This window comes from Larimichthys crocea, chromosome XXIV (genome assembly GCF_000972845.2).
Source record: "Larimichthys crocea isolate SSNF chromosome XXIV, L_crocea_2.0, whole genome shotgun sequence".
NCBI lineage: Eukaryota > Metazoa > Chordata > Actinopteri > Sciaenidae > Larimichthys > Larimichthys crocea.
The window spans coordinates 2,762,595-2,782,526 of record NC_040034.1 but is presented as its reverse complement, the minus strand read 5'-3'; the positions used below and the strand labels follow the sequence as shown (position 1 = coordinate 2,782,526).

The following is a 19,932-nucleotide window of genomic DNA, read 5'->3' as shown; positions in this document are numbered from 1 at the left end:
TATTTCTATACTAATCATTAAATATTCATGAATACTAAATATGCATAAATTAAAAGTTTAAATTTGGAGTTTAACACTCGTTTAAAACATCAGGACAGTTTGGTTGTGCTTTGATCAGATATGAGTCACAGTTTCACAGCTGCCGTCATTCAAATATCCCCCCACCCACCACAAACCAGCGAGAAAACACACAAATATAGATGAAACATGAGTGCTGGACTCATCAGAAGAAGCCGGTTTAAGGGAAACAGGTTGTCGTGACCTTTAAGAGGCCGATAAAAGTCCAGACGAACTGGACCTGAGCCATGCCCGCTCTTGTGGAAGTCCTCCAAGGCTGGGTGGAGTTCAGTAGATGTGAATGTGACCTATGGAGGAGGATGGAGGGTGTCGCTGCACACTGAACACACATCAACCTTCCTGAACAAACACAGATAAAACACGTCGATTGTACGTTTTTTAACGGCTTCTTCTGCCGCGAGCCAAACGCAGCGTCAGCGTTGTGTTCAGGAACATTTAAATATCTGACGGAGGATTCGTATGATTCAACTCTGGGTAATAATTCTGACTGATGTCACAGCTGTTAGTCGACTCTCTTGCACACACCAGTCTGTAATTAATCATTAAGCCACGAGCAGCCCGGCCGACACACTCCAGTCTGAATGTAAACAACCCTGGAGCGCACACACACACACACACACACACTATCACCATTTGAATATTCGTCCCAGGGGGAAGCATGGAGGTCAAATGAAGGGTGTCTACTTCCTGCAGATAAAGTGACGGCCGCTCTGAAAACCTCTAAGAAGTCGAGAGGAAACTATTTTGACAAGAGAGCAGCACAAACAGCTCGATAACCCTCAAATACACGCCCGCCTGCCCGGCCTCAGATTACCACTTCACCGATGCCGTGTGGTGTGTTTTTCTTTGGTAATCTTTCACCAACAACAACAACAACCGGCCGGCGTGCCCTCTGGGTGTCTGAGACAACTGGCATCGGCGCTTCCTCAGACAGCGATGACATCATGGGGCTGGGTGGACAATCATCACACAGTCTGCAAATCTACGTGGGTGTGGCAAAATACAGCAGATACTCACCCGTTTATGGTTACTCACCTTAAGATGAGTCTTTGGTATGCTTTTACTTTGAAAGTTTACTTCATATCCAGCTATTTAAATGTCAATAACAGAGAGAGATCATGTGCTATTTCTAAAAAGATGCGTTTCATTCTTTTAGATTCAATATTTGACAATGACGATGTCGTTTATCCGTCAGCAGATGTTTCCAGTGATGCTCAGCCCACCGTGCACCACCTGCTCTGCAGCAAACAGCAGACAGACGCAGGTAGAAGGTGTAAGCTGGTGAACACGGTGAAGCATTTAAGCAGCTAAAGAGCCACATAGGTTTGTTAGGTAGGTAGATTTCCAATAAGAAAGAGGCGGCTGCATTGGGAGATCATATCGGCGTGTTTAAGGTCTAAGTTTAAAGTTTAGACTATGAAGTCTTTGACTTACTCCTTAAAAATTAAAGCCACTGAGCAGAACATGAAAAACACGACAAGTTGCCAAAGTCAGAACTCGGCCGTACATCACAAAAGGTGACGCGAGAATTTTCCACGACTGATTTTTGTGGCGATAAACTGCTTAAAAATAATAAAAATGTTTCCAGTTCCTTCACTGCCTACAAACACAGAGACATGTTTCATACTGCGAACATGTTTCATACTGTGAACATGTTTTATACTGTGAACATGTTTCATACTGTGAACATGTTTCATACTGTGAACATGTTTTATACTGTGAACATGTTTTATACTGTGAACATGTTTTATATACGTCACCTGTCGATGGCGTCGTGCCTCTAGGAAACACGGGATAAATCAGAGAGTAACAATGAAGACAACAACTCCCATAATCCTACGCTACATCATCAAACTTTTGTCTTTTTGTTTCTGTGTTGAACTGAAACCTCCGTGAAGCCAATGTGGAAGTGCCCAAAAGCTGCAGTTCCTCAAACGTCCACTTGAGGCTGGCTCCAGAAGTGAGTCAGTCTCCATAAGTCCCCATGTTTCACAGCAGAAATAAACATGTTTACAGCCTGGTACAAAAAACAGTTTTGGTCTCTGTAGCTAATTTCCCCGTTCATGACAACTGTACTGAGGGTGAATTTATATACAACTCACCTGTTCACATTATATTAAGGCTTAAAGTTATGCAGGATTAAGAGCGTGGACGCTTTGATTGACAGGTGGGTGTTTGACAGGGCTCACGTACTCGTTATTCTGGAGCTTTCAATCAGATCTCACAGTCTTCCTCAGCAGAGACCGTCCGTTCGTCATGGAACTGTAGATTTCTTGTGGTGAACCTTTAAAGACGCTTTAAGGATTTTATTGCCGCCTAGCGGTGAAGTTGCAGACTGCAACCGAATGAATACTCCTCCCACGCCTCACCCTCTTCATATCTAGATCAGTGTTTGTTTTGTCTGCTCTGGGCTACTGTAGACTCCATGTAACAAACAACACTAATGAATCTTACATTCAACTGCTGACAGATCCTCCTAAATACCTTCCACACTGGACCTTTAAATCCAGGTTTCAAAATCAAGGATTTCAAGGATTTTTCATGCACATCAACTCTTTTCTCATTGATAAATTATTCTCTTAATGAAAGCGAAGAAGGCTTTTTGGGTTCAATAAAATATTCTACTCTCGCTCGACGTCGGTTGCCGAGGGGTCGCGGCCAGCTTGGAAAAAAAAAAAAAAAAAAAGCTTTGGCTTTCTTTCACGGGAGAGTTTCGAGGCTGCGTCGCCATAGCAACTCCGTTAGCAGCTGGGGACCCAAATCTACACTCAGAACAAGCCCGTTCGTTTCAGACGGACGTGTGTCAGAGAGGGGAGTAAATATTTCACCAGTCGAAAAACTCTCTGCTGAGAATAAGTGACGCCTCAGGTTTGTGTCATCGTCACTGGAGAACAAATTATTCTTTAATTGCAGGAAAACAAAAAAAGAGAGAGAAGCGAGCGCCGGCTTGTAATGATACCCAGGGGCTGGATAATGAGACAAAAAAAACAAAAAAACAACTGCAGAGACACTGAAAGCATCATTTCAATTCACAGATTTAACAAACGGTGCTCGTCGAGATTCTATGGAAGCACAGTCAAACCTTCAGAGCTGCAGAGAATCACTTTAAAATGAAAAGCAGATTTACGCTCAGCGTAAAACTGGAGAAATTAAACCGCTGCAAAGCTTTTGTCCTCCGTAAGACCTTTTTTTTGTTGTTGTTGTTGTTGTGGCTGAAGGAGCTCCAAATCCAAATGCAACAACCAGAGAGAGCATGAGAAAGAAACACCGACTTAAAGTACGATTATCGACAATATTTAACGTGTTTCATGTTCTCCGTCTTTTTAATGTCATTCACGGTTTGACCTGAAGAATGATGACGCTGTCCCGAATTCAGAAAAAACTTTTTAAAGTCCCTCAACGTCTTCTGATCAGAGTTCACACGACTACGAGACGCCAAATGAAAAAGCCGAGTTGTAAAAAGCCGTAGAAAAAACCCACTTCCTAAATCAAGTCTGTTAACAAAGGATTTCTTTCCCGCGATGAGAAAGAGGTGTCACTATGTTCTTAACTTCTTTTCCGAGGGCGAGGAGGCTGACTCGCCTTCCTCCGATCCCACGTGAGTCCGTTTCAGAGCGCTCTGTGCCGGGCCTTTTTCCCTCTGCGGCCTCGTGTCTCCAGTCTCTTCCTCTGATTCCGAGGAGACGGGGAGGTTCTCGCTCTCGTACGGCGCCGGAGTCCGGTGCCGCCCGTTCACCCCTCGGCTGTGCCGGCTCTGGGAGTTACTGTCTAAAGCCCCCGAGCTGCTACAAGCCTCCCCGCTATCGGAGCTGTCTAACGGCGGCTCTGACGCGTCCCTTTCTCCAGTCCTGTGTCTTTCCAGCTCAGTCCTGTCGCTCCCCTCCTCGTTCTCTTGGCTCTCGGGAGACATTACTGGACTCAGACACACAAAGTCAGAAGGGCTCAGACATTCTTCTTTATCTCTGGCGCCGCCCGTGTGCGGCTTGATTTGGAGAGAGTTTTGTTCCACGCCTGACGAGGAGGAAGACAGGTCGTCGATGGATATCGACGGGTAACTGCACGAGTCGATGGCTGAGAACAGCGCCTGCACGGACTCGGGACGATCTCCAGCTCTGGAGACCACGTGCATGCGCCGTCGCCTCATGACGTTGCGCCGCCTCACCGCGCTACGCCGCTCCTCGTCGTCGCTGCTGGAGCTGGAGGTGGATGTGGAGGAGCTGGAGGCGCCGGCAGGAAGCGAAGGCGAGGAGGTGGGGCTGGACAGCGTGGAGTTGTCCCTGGGGCTTGGGGAGCGAGGTCGGGGCATGGGGTCGAGCCAGAACTCACTCGAGTCTGAGTCCTCGTTGACGAGGAAGCCGGACTGATGCTGCGGATGCCTGCTCCGTCTCCTCGGCCGACCCTCCACCTCCGCTCCGGCTTGCTCTTCCCCTCCTGAGGCGTTGGGTCCGGCCAGAGAGGAGGAGGACGAGTTGTCGGAGTCGCTCTGGTGAGCGGCTGCCGCGACGGCGACGGGAGCCGGCGGTGTGGCCCGTGTGGTGCGGCGTCCTCGGGCGTGGAGCTGCATGATGGCCTCCTCGCTCAGGTCGCTGTCAGAGTCGGAGCTCCAGCCCTCGATCTCTCGACGCACCAGCGAGTCGAAGAAAGCCATCATGCGCGGGTCCTCCTGGATGGACTGGCTGACGTAGTCGTGGGACAGGCCGCTGCCGCTGTTGAGCACGAGGCTGATGTACTCCTCGTGGGTGTAGAGGCTGCGGGACTTGTCCTCCACGCGGCCGTCCAGGTCACCGAGACTGTCGGGCTGCTGGTAGGGGCTCCACACCTGAGACAGACGAAGAGGGTGGAGGTCAGTTTGAAAGGTAGCCTCATATTACAGAACACCTGGATCCGGATCAGCTTTCACTCGGTACAGTCAAAGAGCTCGTGTTACTGGACTGACAGAAAAAAAGATTTATTTCACCTTGTGCAAAGACGTGTGAATCATTTCTCCTTCTAATAAACAGATTTTTTGTTTTTTTCAGGGACGTTACCAAATTAAAAACCTTTTAAAAAGGTGTCGCTGAAGTTAATTACAGGCAGAAACCTGTTCAAAGTATGCATAAATGATCATTTTTTATATTTAATATGAAGCTTTTCAAAGCCTTTGTGGAGAGAACTTTTCATTACTGTAACCATGGTTTTGGGTTTTACTTAATTATACAAGTACGACAAGAGCAGAAAATAACAGGGAGGATCTGAAGCAGCAGAGTTCTTCCCACCACCGATCCAGAACCGATAACGTCCATTACTGAAAAGTATTTCAGGTCCTTATTAAAGTATTAAATGTTCATATTTACGTTAAAAATTACTCACTGAAGGAATCATCGAAAGACAGATTAGAAGCATAAAGAGTAGATACTGGAGGAACTGCTCTAATATTATGTATTATTTAATATTATATAACCTCAGTAAAGTTTAATACAATTTATCCAAATATTCCAGATATCTGTTCTAGATATTTAGAGCAAAAGGGAACACTTCGTCTGCGTTTAAAGTCTGTGTAAATAAATATGTTCTGAGTTTGTCAGACCAAAGAAGAAAGTGTCATTGACCACCCCGCCAAATATTTGAATGATTAAAAATATCAACAAGTTTATGAAATGAGGCAAATCAGGTAGAAATTAATTCTCAGCTCCAGGACTGAGGGCGTGTCAGAAAATGACATGACTAACTTTGAAACACTCTGAGCTGAGATGAATTCATCTCTGTCTCTCGGCTCCGGGCGGCCTCAGCGTGTCATCGAGCCGCCCTTTAAGGACCGCCCACAAAATCCTGAGACTGAAAACTGGTGAAAAACTGTTTGAACCTCTGACTTCATCATTTTTTAAAAGTATAATGCGAGCCATTTCTCGGATGGTGAGTACGAATGTTCTCCTGCAAGCCACAAAATTTAGTTTATTAACAATCAGTATATATCTCAATGTAGCACCTTTTCTTATTCTGCTTATCGTATTTAACTGTTTTCATAATCTTTAATCCATGAGTTTTGTAATCTCTTTCTACAGCGTGTTGTGCAACGACGATGAAGAAATCTTGAATGACTTTGGACTTCTTCAAGCTCGAAGAACGATCGCTGGATAAGAATGTTACTTAACTTTTTATTTCTCTCACCTTTATTGAATATTTTGTCGTGCAGTTTTCTACGTGTGAAACACTCAATAACGATGTGATGTAACGAAACGCGGCGTGTTCCCGTGAGCGCAGACCAAATGACCGACTGAGTCAGCAAGACGTCGAGCCGACATCAAACGCTGTCTGGTTTATTCACGAGGTCATCGCCGGGGCGATACAGTGACTCGGAACAGCTGCTGCGCGTGGAGCGTGAAATCTTAACGTTATCTTGGATGTTTCTTTGTGTTCGAGCTCTTGTTAAAGACGGTTTGCCGTATACGAAATAAAACTGATGCAGCCGATTCGAGTGACGGCTTTAGTGATGATGCTTGATCTATATATATGTATATGTGCGTGCCTTTAAATTAGCCCGGAGCACAGAGCAAAGACTTCTGAAAGCCCGGCACTGTGTCACAGTCTGGCTCTGGTTTCAGAAATACTGTATGTGTGGAGCCATTCATGTCTTCCCATGACCCAGACGTCATCTGTCACTGTTACACTCAATAATAGGGGGGATGTCCAACTTTTTTTATGCCCGCCTCCACAGAGGGGAAGTCGGTTACTGCGCGGTGATCAATGTCTCACTTCAGGGCACGTCCACTGTCTGAACGTCTGACTCAAATTTAGTCCCACTTCATCACCCTGAACAGAAGCATTACTTATTCATAACTCCAGATATTCCCTCCACTGACCTTGATGACTTTCTCCACGCCCGAGGAGCAGATCATGTAGGTGTGAGGGTTGAAGCGGACCTGGTTCACGATGGAGCGGTGACCCTTCAGCACCATGAAAGCCCCGTTCACCACGCGGCCGGGGCCTCCTGTGAAGGAAAGAATATGAAGCAGCAGACAGAATACATCAGCTCGGAGTCAGAGGGTTAAACCCTGCAACAAGGATTCATTCAAAGAAAAACAGTCAGCCACAATTATTCAACCTGCTTCTGAATGTTCCAGAGACAAAACACAGACGGTGAAATATGGATCGCAGCAGCAGCAGCAGCAACGCGGCGCTCGTAATGTGCCGTTAGTCTGACACCGAATAGGCCCAGTGCACATACTTTCAGTGTGAGTAACTCGAGGGAAAATAAAAATCCATAAATGTGTCAGGTGATGCCGCGGAGCAACGCACGACCACATTCTTTGGTTTGTGGCATTTTTGGGAGAGTCATGCGATTGGAGGCGAGCTCACGGCGAGCACGTCAAACTTTTAACTCCAGTTTTTTTTTTTGTCAGTTCAAATAAGCAAGAACTTAACCTGAACCAAGACTGGGGGAAAAAAAGGAGGGTTACATAACGAGACAGGCGTTGATATCTGATCGTTACTCGCCTGGAGAGTTTATCGTGACCGCAGAGACGTCCATCACCCTTCACACGAGGCCTGTTTTTCCCACCTCTTGTCCGAAATGACTAAACGGATCATAGCTTCGCAAGTACAAGGGCTGTGTGTTTAATCTTGGTCTCAAAAGAAAGCTAGAAAAACCTTTGAAACACAGGACAGTTGCCCGATTCGAGTAGGAATTAATAAAGTGATATCTGATGAGAAAAGTGAACCTGAGCAGTTTTACAGATGTTTGAACACAGGTGTGTCCAGGCGGAACTTTTGCCTCTTATTTACTATTATTATATTATACTTAACCAGTATTTTTAAAAGGCCTAAGCTCTGAGTGCATCAATATCTCAGCACGAATTGGTCGATTTTGATGACTGAAACCTCTATCGACGTGTCAGAGTCAGGAGAACCGAGGGGCACCACCCCGAATTCACCTTTGAAACACCAAAGATGAGCCAGACACTTCACTCTAAACCCTCTTTGTCTGCGTGTAAACAACTAAGAAGAAGTTTTTTTTTACTACTACTACTAGTTGGTCGCTGGCTCATCGAGTCAGAGACACATTGTTGAGACGGACATCTTTGTAATGGAAAGCACGGACGTGCTTGTGTTTTTGTTACACGCCGATATAATCGCTTTGGGGTTTGAGTTGTGTTTCGATGCTCGGCAGAGTTTTGTTACGCCTCATGTTGGGATTGACGCGTTGACCCCCGCACAGGAGGCTCTCGGGGTTAAACTTGGCGGCAGTACGTCTGTTTACAAGCACAGACTTCAACATACAAAAGCATTCAGCCGGAGGACAGAAGAGAATGAAATGATACGACTCCTTCTGTCATGCGGCCCACACGTCAGTAAAGATCCACATAAACACGCAGACGGGTCCAATAACTCACCTGCTTCTGGGTCCTTCGGGATTTTCCACATGTAGAGGTTGAAGTCATCTGAGCCAGACAAGATGTACTGAGGGGGGAAACAGAGGGATGTTTAAGTCCTGTTCATACAGACAAACCCTGAGGGGGGTCAACATGTGGCACCAAACCAGCCGATCTTATCTGAACGCTTCGCCTCATAACGTGGATCAAACACGCTCCTGACGTGACACGACAGCCTGACCCTCACGCGGCTCCTGCTCCTCGTCTGAACCGTTATTAGACTTTTAAACAGATGGTTCCACTTAGACCCGTCGCTTAAGGTGAGTTTGGACGGAGCCAGAGTCGAGGAGGAGGAGGGAGGCGTGTACGCCACCACCTTAGCTTCTCCCATGCCCAGGGTTACCCAGCGGGGCGGCTGTCTGGATTGCAATCTGCACGACCACACTGCACATTTCAAGGTCCAGGGTGGAGGATTTTGTGGCATCTCGGGGTGTAGTTGCTAAATTACGACCCCCTTGCCTCACCCTCTTCCTTCCACCCCGTCTACAGCCAGTGAAACACGACGGTTCTGTTCATTCAGTCTAATTTTTAGGAGATTATACACTAATGAAAACGTAGTCGTGCTGATTATATTCCTGAAAACAGAGCCACACACTTACACCCTGGACCTTTAACGTGATCTCGTCTGTCGGCAGCTGCAGGTGGAGAACGATCCGTCATAATGTTGTGATCAGGAAACTTTTCGGGCACATTTGGCCACCGTAGAAAGCAGTGTGTCATGTTTTATCTACTATAGGGGCGTTTAAGAGCCAGCCTCCCATCCTCCCAATGCACCTCTGTGTTCTTAACGTGTAACTTGACATGTTCGGCCGTGTCGTGTCAAATGTTACAGCACAGCTATAACAACAGCGACAGTTGTGTCGGTCGGGCTTTCCTCCGTCACATATTTGGCTGGAGGTCGGCTCGTACGCCGGCCTTCAGCACCCACATACAAATATTGAAATGCAGCAGATTGTTTTCCTTCTTGGAAATATGTCCTCCTTCCTTCCTTCCTTCCTTCTTTCCTTTCTTTCCTCCTTCTGGACCGGAGCGTCTGTGAAGCCTTATTTTACCATCTGGAGCCACATTTTTCTGTTTTTCAGGCATCGTCTCGTGCTGCTGAATTTCTGACATTCTGTCAAGTTGTGAATTATTATTTTTCTCTGCCAGTGATTTTGAATTTCCTTCTGTAAATATTCTGCTGCTCTCTCTCTCTCTCTCTCTTCTTTAAACTTGAAGGCCGCTCTGTCCATTACATCCCTAACCGCTGTATCACTAGTCTGAGGTCGAGCCTCAGCGATGGTCTTCATCTGCAGAGAGTCGACGTGAAATGTTCTGCGATGATGAGAAATCTCTGTTGAACTCAGCACCTGTGTGTTCCCAGAGGACACGTCTTGTAGGAATGTCACACCCGTGATCGGTTCTGGCGATGGCAGGTTGCCACTCTGCACCTCTGACTTCAACACCGCCCTGAGAAAAGCATGAGGAAGTTTCTGAGCGAAGGCCTCGTCGAACCTCGATCGCGTCCTCTGTCGCATGTTGTGGTTTCTCTTACTACCTCTTCTCTTTTCCTCGTCAACTGTCCCGCCTTGCTTAAACTGAATATTTGTCTGAACTTGATCTGAACCTGAAAGTGTGCAACACACCCAGGCGAGACACTTCCTGTTCGTTGCATTTGCATTCAGATAGATTCAGATCTGACACTGCAGCGCAAACGCAGGTTTTGTCCATTCTTTATAGTGACATTGGCAATGTCAATGTCCCAATGTCAATGTTCAATTCAGCAAAGACGCGGATCATCTGTGGACCTGAGGCCTCGTTGCTCAAACCAGCCAAGCCAGCCTCAAGTGGTTGTTAGAAGAACTTCTGCACTGGATACAAAGATTGCCTCATGAGAAAAACACCGTCTTCCTGTCTCAGTGCAACCTTAGAAGGTAGCTGAGTTTGTTTTTCTGACCCCTGGTGGTCAAACTGTCTGACTCTGACAGGTGTTAAACCGATGAGGATGTGCAGATCTTGTACATTATTCTAACTACATCTAGTGTTCCCATGTCCAGGTCATTATTAAAAACACACAAATTGAAGAGTGACTTAATACCAGGCTGAAAACTCGTGGTCGTGACCGCTGGGTGTGGTTGGACGTGGTTAGAAATGTGCTGCAGTGATGTCACCGCGTACAGACATAACCACGAGTACACTCCTACATCACCGCCGGGATGCAAACCAACAACCTTCTTGTTCAGCCCTGACCTTTAAACCGGCTGCTCCACTCATGTGGAACAGGGATCACTTCTAAAGCCTCCGTGATCTCTGCTGACACTCGAGGATAATGTTAACATAATAAACGTGGCTGTAGGCTGATGTCATGTCTGAGGAGGACCAACGGGAGAGCTATTGGCTGAGTACGGGAGCTTCTGGTGTCCCTCCAAAACGCAAAAGTTCCCGTTTCACAGAAGGAAATAATATATTCTTCTATTTTTACCTTTTCTATTGATCCCACATGTTCCCAATATCCTCCTTAGATTTCACTGAAGTCAGATAAAACAATCTGTCCGCTGTTCGACATCACTCACACATTCAGTGTCTGCTCCTGGGTGCAATTCATCATGTGCAGAACAATGTTTTTATGTACATGAAATGGAACATTTTAGATTTAACACACAGTAAATATTTATCGAAGGTTGGAAACTAAAACTAGAACTGTCCTCGTCCCTTTTAGCTCAGCTAAGCCAGCCTCAGGAGACTCTCTGATATGCTACGTGCTAGCTCACTTTTAGTTACATTGCTGCTAGGCAGCTACCATTTTGTTAACGTTAGCCATAAGATGTAACTAGCAACTTTGCTTGTTTTAGCTCATTGTTAGCTTGTTTTAGCTAATTATTAGCCTGTTTTAGCTCATTGTTAACTTGTTTTAGCTAATTATTAGCCTGTTTTAGCTCGTTGTTAGCTTGTTTTAGCTAATTGTTAGCCTGTTTTAGCTCGTTGTTAGCTTGTTGTTAGCTAGTTTTTAACTTGTTGAAAGTCACTGTTAGCTTTTTTTAGCTCGTTGTTAACCATAAGGTGTAACTAGCGACTCACGGTTGATTTAGATTAGCTAGCTAGTTAACTAATGCTTTGCTGAGTAGAAAAACACAGGCTTTTTTAGCTAGTTGTTGACTTAGCTCAAGTTAACAAAATGCCAGCTTACTGATGTAGACAAGTTAGCTAGGTAGCTAGCATTTGGCTAACATTAGCTATAAGATGTAACTAGCAACTCAATTGATTTAGATTAGCTGGCTAGTTAACTAGTGCTTTGCTGAGTAGAAAAACACTAGCTAACTCGCTAGCTAACAGCCGATGTAATCTCATCATGAGTTAGCTAAAGTTATCACAATGCTAGCTAACTGATGATTGATGTAGAAAAGTTACCTAGTATTTTGCTAACATTAGAGACATAAGATGTACATAAAGATGTAACTAGCAACTCACGGATGATTTAGATTAGCTAGCACACTGGCTAACAACTGATATAGTAACATAATAACTTAGCTCAAGTCAGCAAAATGCTAGCTAACTTGTCTACACCAGTTAGCTAGGTAGCTAGCATTTGGCTAAAATTAACTGTAAGATGTAACTAGCAACTCAATTGATTTAGATTAGCTCGCAAGTTAATTAGTATCTTGCTGTGTACATTAGCAGCTAACTCGCTAGCTAGTGTTAGTTAGCAAGTTAGCTAAAGTTAACAAAATGGTAGCGAACTGATGATTGATGTAGAAAAGTTAGCTAGTATTTTGCTAACGTCAAGTATAAAATGTAACTAGCGAGCTAACGATAGATAAGTTAGGTAGCATTTTGCTAATATCAGCTATAAGATGTAACTAGCATACTCATGATGATTGATATAGATTAGCGAACTACTTAACTAGCATAATTTTATTTTAAAAACAAAAACATGCTAGCACATTTGTAGCAGAATTGGGGCGGGGCTTATTATCTGTAGCAGAATTGGGGCGGGGCTTGTACACACCTTTAGTTTGTGTGTTATTACTTTATTAAGCAGGCTTGCATCGCCTCTAGCAGCGTAATAATGACGGCAGCAGTGGCTTTAGTTCAGGATTTGCATGATCGGGATGACCGACCTGATCTTTGTCCCCGGCGAAGCAGCAGCTCTTCATGGTGCACGAGTTGAAGTAGCCCTGGTTGTCGAACTGGAAGCTCGGCAGGCGCGAGTGCAGCTCGTAGAGGACGGGCGGCAGGCGGCGCCGCAGGGCCAGCAGCTGGGTGCCGGTGCTGTTGAAGCGGACGCTCATGGCGCTCTGCAGGGACATGCTGCCTCCGTAACGCAGCAACGAGCTGAAGAAGAAGAAACATTTTTATTAATTAACTGTACGGTAAAATAATTTGTCAATGCAGACGTCACTGACATATTTTCTGGATATTATAGTTATTTTAACTTGAATTTTATTACTCTGACAATATTATGATTTTAAATTCATTAAAAGAAAATGTTGATTTCTCCACACACCACTAAGATATTAACTCAATAATACAGTAAAGTACTACTGCATGTAAACTGTGTGTGTTCTGCTGTTTTACTATAAAGACAACTAAAATAAATCCTCTCATTTAAAGTCATCACACGTCAACACCACGTCTGACATCATCGTCAGATGCACTGTAACATGTCTGGAGCTCATTAGATGATTAAAGAGATTTGTTAATCATAAATTACGACGCCAGAATCAAAACATTTCACGGCGTGAACGTGAACTGGAGCTTTATTTTTAAACTTGATAGCACATTGAGGGAATTTCTAAGAAGTGACTGTGAACACACTCACAGCGGAGGAAGAGAAATGACTCAGCGCTTTATTTTATTGGAGGTTCTGTAATTTGTGTATTAATAACTGAAAGCTGAGCCGAGTCTGTGTAAACACACACACACACACACACACACACACACACACTCTGGCAGAGGACCAGAGATTTAAGAGTAAGACAACAGCGCCACCTGGTGGACGCACACGGGACAAACTAAACTGAGTCTGTTGATGCAAATTAATATTTTATCCATTACAGTGTAATAACAGCTTTTAATCCATTATATTTTACATCGATCATATCTCACCTGCGCGGCTTGCGGATGTCCCATAATCCGACTCCCTCCTTGGAGTTGGCCGTGGCGATCAGCCTGGGCTCCACGGGGTTAAACATCACGCTGTGGAAGGCCGACGGGTAGCTGGCCAGGCAGAACGGCTCTACGGGAAGAGACGAGGGACGTGATTATTAACAGTCTGTGGTCGGTTTTTTAAACCGCACGAAAAGCCCGGATGAGAGGAAACATGACCTGATGGTGTTCAGATGATGTCTACTACTGATTACAGTTAGTTAACTGAGCTGGAGAGAAGGTGGAGGTTGTATTGTTAAATCTGTCCTTATAAACCTGATTCTGCAGCACTGAAGTGTCCCCTTGCAGACTTGACCTTGGTGCAGGTGGGATATTTTTATTTTAGCCGCCTTGGATATGAATCTAAGTATTGGTAAATATGTGAACATGCGTCATGGTGAGCGTGTCAGCAGGCGTTCAGCTCAAAGCACGCCACAGAGGAGCGAGCACGACTGCAGACTCTGGTATTCTGGCCACAAAAATGTGTTTTTATGACGTAATGTTGAGTTTCCAACAGGCGGTCTGAGTCTTATGTGGAGCAGACTTTGGTACGGTTCTCATTGCATCACTGTTGCACGTCGTCAATCAACAGACTTCAATCAGAACAGTCTATTTCTTCGTGTTGATTTAGAGAAAGGAATGCGTCCCCGAGTAACTCTTCATCCTTTCAAACTGAAGCTTCAGCGACATAAAAAGCCCGCAGGCGGACATGGAATACCGATTACTGCTAAATATATTATTAGGCCAACCTGGTCACAAGGAAGGCTTCTAAAATAGAAGGACGTGCACGTCATGCAAGATGATACGCTGAATTTTGAAAGTTATCAACAAGTGGCACTAAGTGCTACACGCCTTCATGAGCAGCTTTTTAATCACAGCCACAAAGAGGAGAAGAGGAGCTCTCTGTCGCTGAGGTTCGAGAGCTTTGAGCGCTGATGAGACCAAACGAGATCAGCTGTCTGCTCAGCTTACCCGCGCTGGGCGGCTCTCGGGTGTCCCAGATGAGGACGCGTCCGTCGTCGGACGAGCTGGCGAACACGTTGTCGTTGACCGGGCTGACGGACAGACTGTACACGGCGTCGATGTGCAGGAAGACGTTCAGAGTTTCCCGTCTGCGAGAAGAGAGTCGACATTTTTGTTAGTTAGTTCGATCGAAGCGTTTTTTTTTTTTATAACGAGGCTCTAATGAGTCGTTATTTCACCCACCTCTCCACGTCGTGAAGAATCACCTGCTCGTCGTTTCCTGGAAAACAGCAAATAAACTTGTTAGGTTTAAGTGTTTTAAATGGAGTTAGTTAATTATCTATCAATTAACAACTAAATCTTCGTACAGAAACATCAATATTTGATCGTCTTGAACAGTTTGCTTACCACCAGAGAAGACCTTTTTGTTGGTGCTGTCGAAGGCCAGGCAGAAGATGTTGGACAGGTGCTCTCCCTTCAGTTTCACGGGCTTGGACCGGGCGTGGATGGCCTTCTCCATGTGCCACAGGAGCACCCGGCGGTCATCTCCTCCTGAACACGGCACACGGACGACACGGATTAACACCAGCGACTTACGAAGAGAAGAACGGGATCACCCAGAGCGGCGATCCAAAACTTTTTGACTCTTTAAAGTGACGTAATGTCGAATGAGATACGAAGCGTAAAAGTGCCTTGAGTGGTCCAAAGCAGCTACCTGGACAGGGGGTCTACACTTGTTTAAGCTGGTTCCTTTAAAGTTCTCTGGAGAACCTTTTTTGCTGTTGAAAATAGTTCTCCAAGTCAATTTCAGAACTTTTGATGCTTTGAAGAACCTTTTTTATGTTTAATAATAATATCTTTTAAATCAATATGTCAAATCTTTAAGTCAACCCTTTGCAGCAACAGGTTCTTTCAAGAACCGCCAGGTCAAAGTTTCCTTGCAGAACCAAAAAAAAAGTTCCCCCTGTGGCATCACCATAAGAGAACAATTTTATTTCTAAGGGTGTACACATGAAAAAACTGTTTCCTTTTAAGAGCTCTGGATCATTTTGACTTCTCTGGAGAACCTTTTTTTTTGCTGTTAAAAATAGTTCTCCAAGTCAATTTCAGAACTTTTGATGCTTTGAAGAACCTTTTTTATGTTTAAAAATTATGATATCTTTTAAATCAATATGTCAAATCTTTAAGTCGACCCTTTGCAGCAACTGGTTCTTTGATGAACCGATGTAAAAGTTTCCCTGCAGAACCGACAGTTCTTTGAGGAACTTTTTATGGTGGCATCGCCATAAGAGAACTTTATTTTTAAAGGATGTACACGTTTATTCCTTTAAAGAGCTCTGGATGATTTTGAGTTCTCTGGAGAACTTTTTTATCCGTAAGAACCTTTTTATTTTTATTTTTTTTTGCTGTTTAAGGTTCTTTGGGGAACTTTTAATTGTTTGAAAATGTTTAAAAATCTTCTTTGGAAAACGGGTTACTGGTTCTTTGAGTGACCCTGTGCAGCAACTGGTTCCTTGCAGAACCAAAAAAAAAAGTTCATCATAAGAGAACCATTTTATTTCTAACGGTGTACATAGAAAAAAACTGGAGAACCCTTTAAGAGCTCTGGATCATTTTGAGTTCTCTGGAGAACCTTTTTATCCTTTTTTTTGCCATTTAAGGTTCTTTGGGGAACTTTTAAGTCACAATTGCAGAACTTTTGGTGCTTTGAAGAACATTTTATTGTTTAATAATCTTTCTTTCCTTTTAAATGTTTTTTTTGTAAAACTGATTCTTTCACAGACCCCTGGTTTGGGACCACTCAAGGTCCGCAGAGGTACTATACACGGGGTCCGCCAATTTTTGTCATAATTGACAATTTCACCAAAATAACGCAGTACATAAATGGGTTAATAAGGTGAAATTAAAGTTGAATAAAGTAAATATAAAATTTATTTTAGATGTGGGGGATATATCTGGATATATTTAAAGACGTCACCTGAAACTTTGACGCCCATGAATTATTTAAAATATGTTGATTTCATAGAAAACACGACGACTGATTAATCATTTGTCATTAAATTCACATTATTTAGTTGCAGCAACACCTGCACCACCTGATCCTGTTGTAGTCTCCTGTTCATGTCTCATTGCAATTTCTTTCTATTTTATTTCATTTATACCTTGCAGTTGTTATTTATATCACTTACTTTTGTAATATTTTTTATATCATGGTCACTTACTTTTGTAATATTTTTTATACCATGGTCACTACTCTTGGAATAATATTATTATTTGTATCATGGTCACTTTCTTTGCAATATTTCTTACACTATGGTCACTTTACATTACAATACTCTTTTTATATATCATGCCACTTTTATCCTCTGTACTTGGTTTATTGTTTTTCGTGTTTATTGTAGGTTATAGATATTTCTGTCTGTTTATTGTTTTTTCTGTAGTGTATGCTTCACTTTCCTCTGCTGGTGGGATGAATAAAGTATATATAATCTAATCAGCCCTTGATTATATAATAAGTAAACAAGATGAGGAGTTATGCATTAAAAACATGTGTGATGCATGAAGTCCAGACTTATTATTAATAATAATAACAGTATATAAGTGTCATGCATGTGTAAATACATCCTCTGTGTGCACACTGTGACTTTATGTTACCTGCAGCTCTATTGTGCAATGACAAGCCTCGGGCTGCCGTGCTAGGCCAGAAGAGTCCGTGTAATCCTCTCTGGAGCTGAACAGCGTCGTTATTTCACAAGCCAGCCGCGTTTAGAGCCCTAACAGGCGGGGGGGAATGCGGTGTGTTTGCGGGCTGACATGCGGGCTCCGAGCCGGGGCCGGGAGCGGTTAGCGGAGCTAGCGCGGCGGGTGTAGCCGCTAACATGCTAACTTAGCATCGTTAGCCCCGTTTGAGCGTTCTAGCCGACTAGCCTGGCTAGTTAGCCGTTAGCATGCTAACACATTTATTTATCTTTATTTTTAAAAAACACCGAGCGGGGTTTTGTTTTTTTGTCTCTTACCGGACACCAGCCACTCCCCGCCGTTGTTGGAGAACTCGATGGCGTTGACACAGCCGAAGTGTCCGAGCATGTCCTTCTTGTAGAGGCTGGTGCAGCCGGCCAGCCTGCGCCGCTGGAACTCCTCCTTCATCAGCGGCTGCCCGGTCAGCTCCCTGCGGGACAGAAAGCCCACCGAGGACCGCATCCCGCAGCCCTTCAGCTCCTTCATGTCCTCCACGCAGCTCGTTAGTAACACGCGTTAGTCCGCACCGCGACCTCTGCCGTGCGTGGTGCGCTGATCCTCGGTCAGATGTGAGCTGTGCTCCTGGTTTGGGTCTACATTATGGTGGATACCCCGCTGGCTGCCTGTGCTGATGTCGACGTTGTTTTTGTACCTCCTCCTCCTCCTCCTCCTCCTCCTCCTGTCTGTCTTCTCGTCCCAGCAGCAGCTTCCTGCTCCGGTGGAGGATCTCCCCCCCCTGTCTGTCACTCAGCATCACCGGCCGGGACTCCACCAACCACAACCTCTGACTGCATTAACAATAAAGTATCTTTAACTGTACTAGAACTACTAGTACTTTATTCTAGAGAGAAATACTTTTATTTACATACTCACATTTATCTGGTGCCTTTAGTTACTAAAATAAAATTCATCAGTAGCATGTTTACACTTTGAAGTTTCAGCTGGTTCCTTTAAAGTTCCCTGGAGAACCTTTTTTTTTTTTGCTGTTAAAAATAGTTCTCTGTCAATTTCAGTTCTCTGGAGAACCTTTTTTTGCTGTTTAAGGTTCTTTGGGGAACTTTTAAGACACAACTGCAGAACGTTTGGCGCTTTGAAGAACAATGTTTAAAAATCTTCACCACCAGGTCAAAGGTTCCTTGCTTTAGAAAACTGGTTACCGGTTCTTTAAAGGAACCACCAGGTCAAAGGTTCCTTGCAGAACCAAATAAAAAGTTCCCCCTATGGCATCACCACAAGAGAACAATTTTATTTCTAAGGGTCTACACATGGAAAAACTGTTTCCTTTTAAGAGCTCTGGATCATTTTGAGTTCTCTGGAGAACCTTTTTTGTTGCTCTTAAAAATAGTTCTCTAAGTCAATTTCAGTTCTCTGGAGAACCTTTTTTATCCTCAAGAACCTTTTTTTGCTGTTAAGGTTCTTTGTGGAACTTTTAAGACACAATTGCAAAATGTTTGGTGCTTTGAAGAACAATTTTATGTTTAAATATCTTCACCAGGTTAAAGGTTCCTTACAGAACCAAAAAAAAAGTTCCCCCTGTGGCGTCACCATAAGAGAACAATTTATTTCTAAGGGTGTACACATGAAAAAGAGCTCTGAATCATTTTGAGTTCTCTGGAAAACCTTTTTTTTTTGCTGTTTAAAATAGTTCTCTAAGTCTATTTCAGAACTTTTGATGGTTTGAAGAACCTTTTTTATGTTTAATAATAATATATTTTAAGTCTTTGCAGCAACTGGTTCTTTGAGGAACCAATGTGAAAGTTTCCTTGCAGAACCGACAGTTCTTTGAGGAACTTTTTATGATAGCATCTCCATAAGAGAACTTTATTTTTAAAGGATGTACACGTTTATTCCTTTAAAGAGCTCTGGAGAATATACATAAGAACCTTTTTTTTTGCTGTTTGGAAAACCGATTCTTTGTGTAGCAACTGGTTCAGGTCAAAGTTTCCTTGCAGAACCGAAAAAAAGTTCCCCCTATGGCATCACCATAAGAGAACAATTTTATTTCTAAGGGTGTACACATGAAAAAAAAGGTTCCTTTTAAGAGCTCTGGGTAATTTTGTTTCAGTTTTATCCTTAGGAACCTTTTTAAGGGAACTTTTAAGTCACAACTTCTTGACCTCGCTGTTCTGTTAATAAAGCTCATGAGATATGATGCAGCACAGGAAGTGACACTGTGTATTGGTGTCAAAGAGTTTAATAACACACACACACACGGAGAGAAAAGTGCATTTTAGTGTGTATAGTAGTTTTATTACTCCAACTTTTGGGATTACAGTGGTAGTCTTTAAGGAACGTTCAGTTTCAACAAGCCTTTCTCTGAGACGACATGAAAAACCAAAACATCTAAAACATCTTCTACACAGAGAAACAAATATATGCTCAACACGGACGGGCTGTTGTGTTTCTTTTTAATCAATTCAAACCCAAGAGTGTGATTTCCCCCCCTCTCTCCGATGAACAAGCTTCATCTGCATGTGTTTATACTGCAAAAATCAATGCACTGTGTTGAGATATTCTGTTGTGGTCGGACCAGAATCAGCACCATGTTAGCCGGGGGGACGAGTTACTTCTGTTGATTTGTCAAAATTAAGCAATTTAGGCACTTATCAAGACATTGGCA

General features: G+C 43.8%; 1 protein-coding gene across 1 annotated transcript; it reads right to left on the bottom strand.

Annotated features, from left to right (window-relative positions):
* Positions 1-2,953: 2,953 nt before the first annotated feature.
* Positions 2,954-18,104, bottom strand: dcaf5 (ddb1 and cul4 associated factor 5). Its single transcript, XM_019277898.2, has 9 exons — positions 17,591-18,104; positions 14,982-15,125; positions 14,817-14,853; positions 14,583-14,722; positions 13,572-13,701; positions 12,584-12,797; positions 8,448-8,514; positions 6,918-7,045; positions 2,954-4,897 (listed from the first exon to the last, which is right to left on the bottom strand). Exons 1-9 carry the CDS (start codon positions 17,796-17,798, stop codon positions 3,617-3,619), a joined length of 2,349 nt encoding a protein of 782 aa, XP_019133443.2. The 5' UTR covers positions 17,799-18,104; the 3' UTR covers positions 2,954-3,616.
* Positions 18,105-19,932: the final 1,828 nt, after the last annotated feature.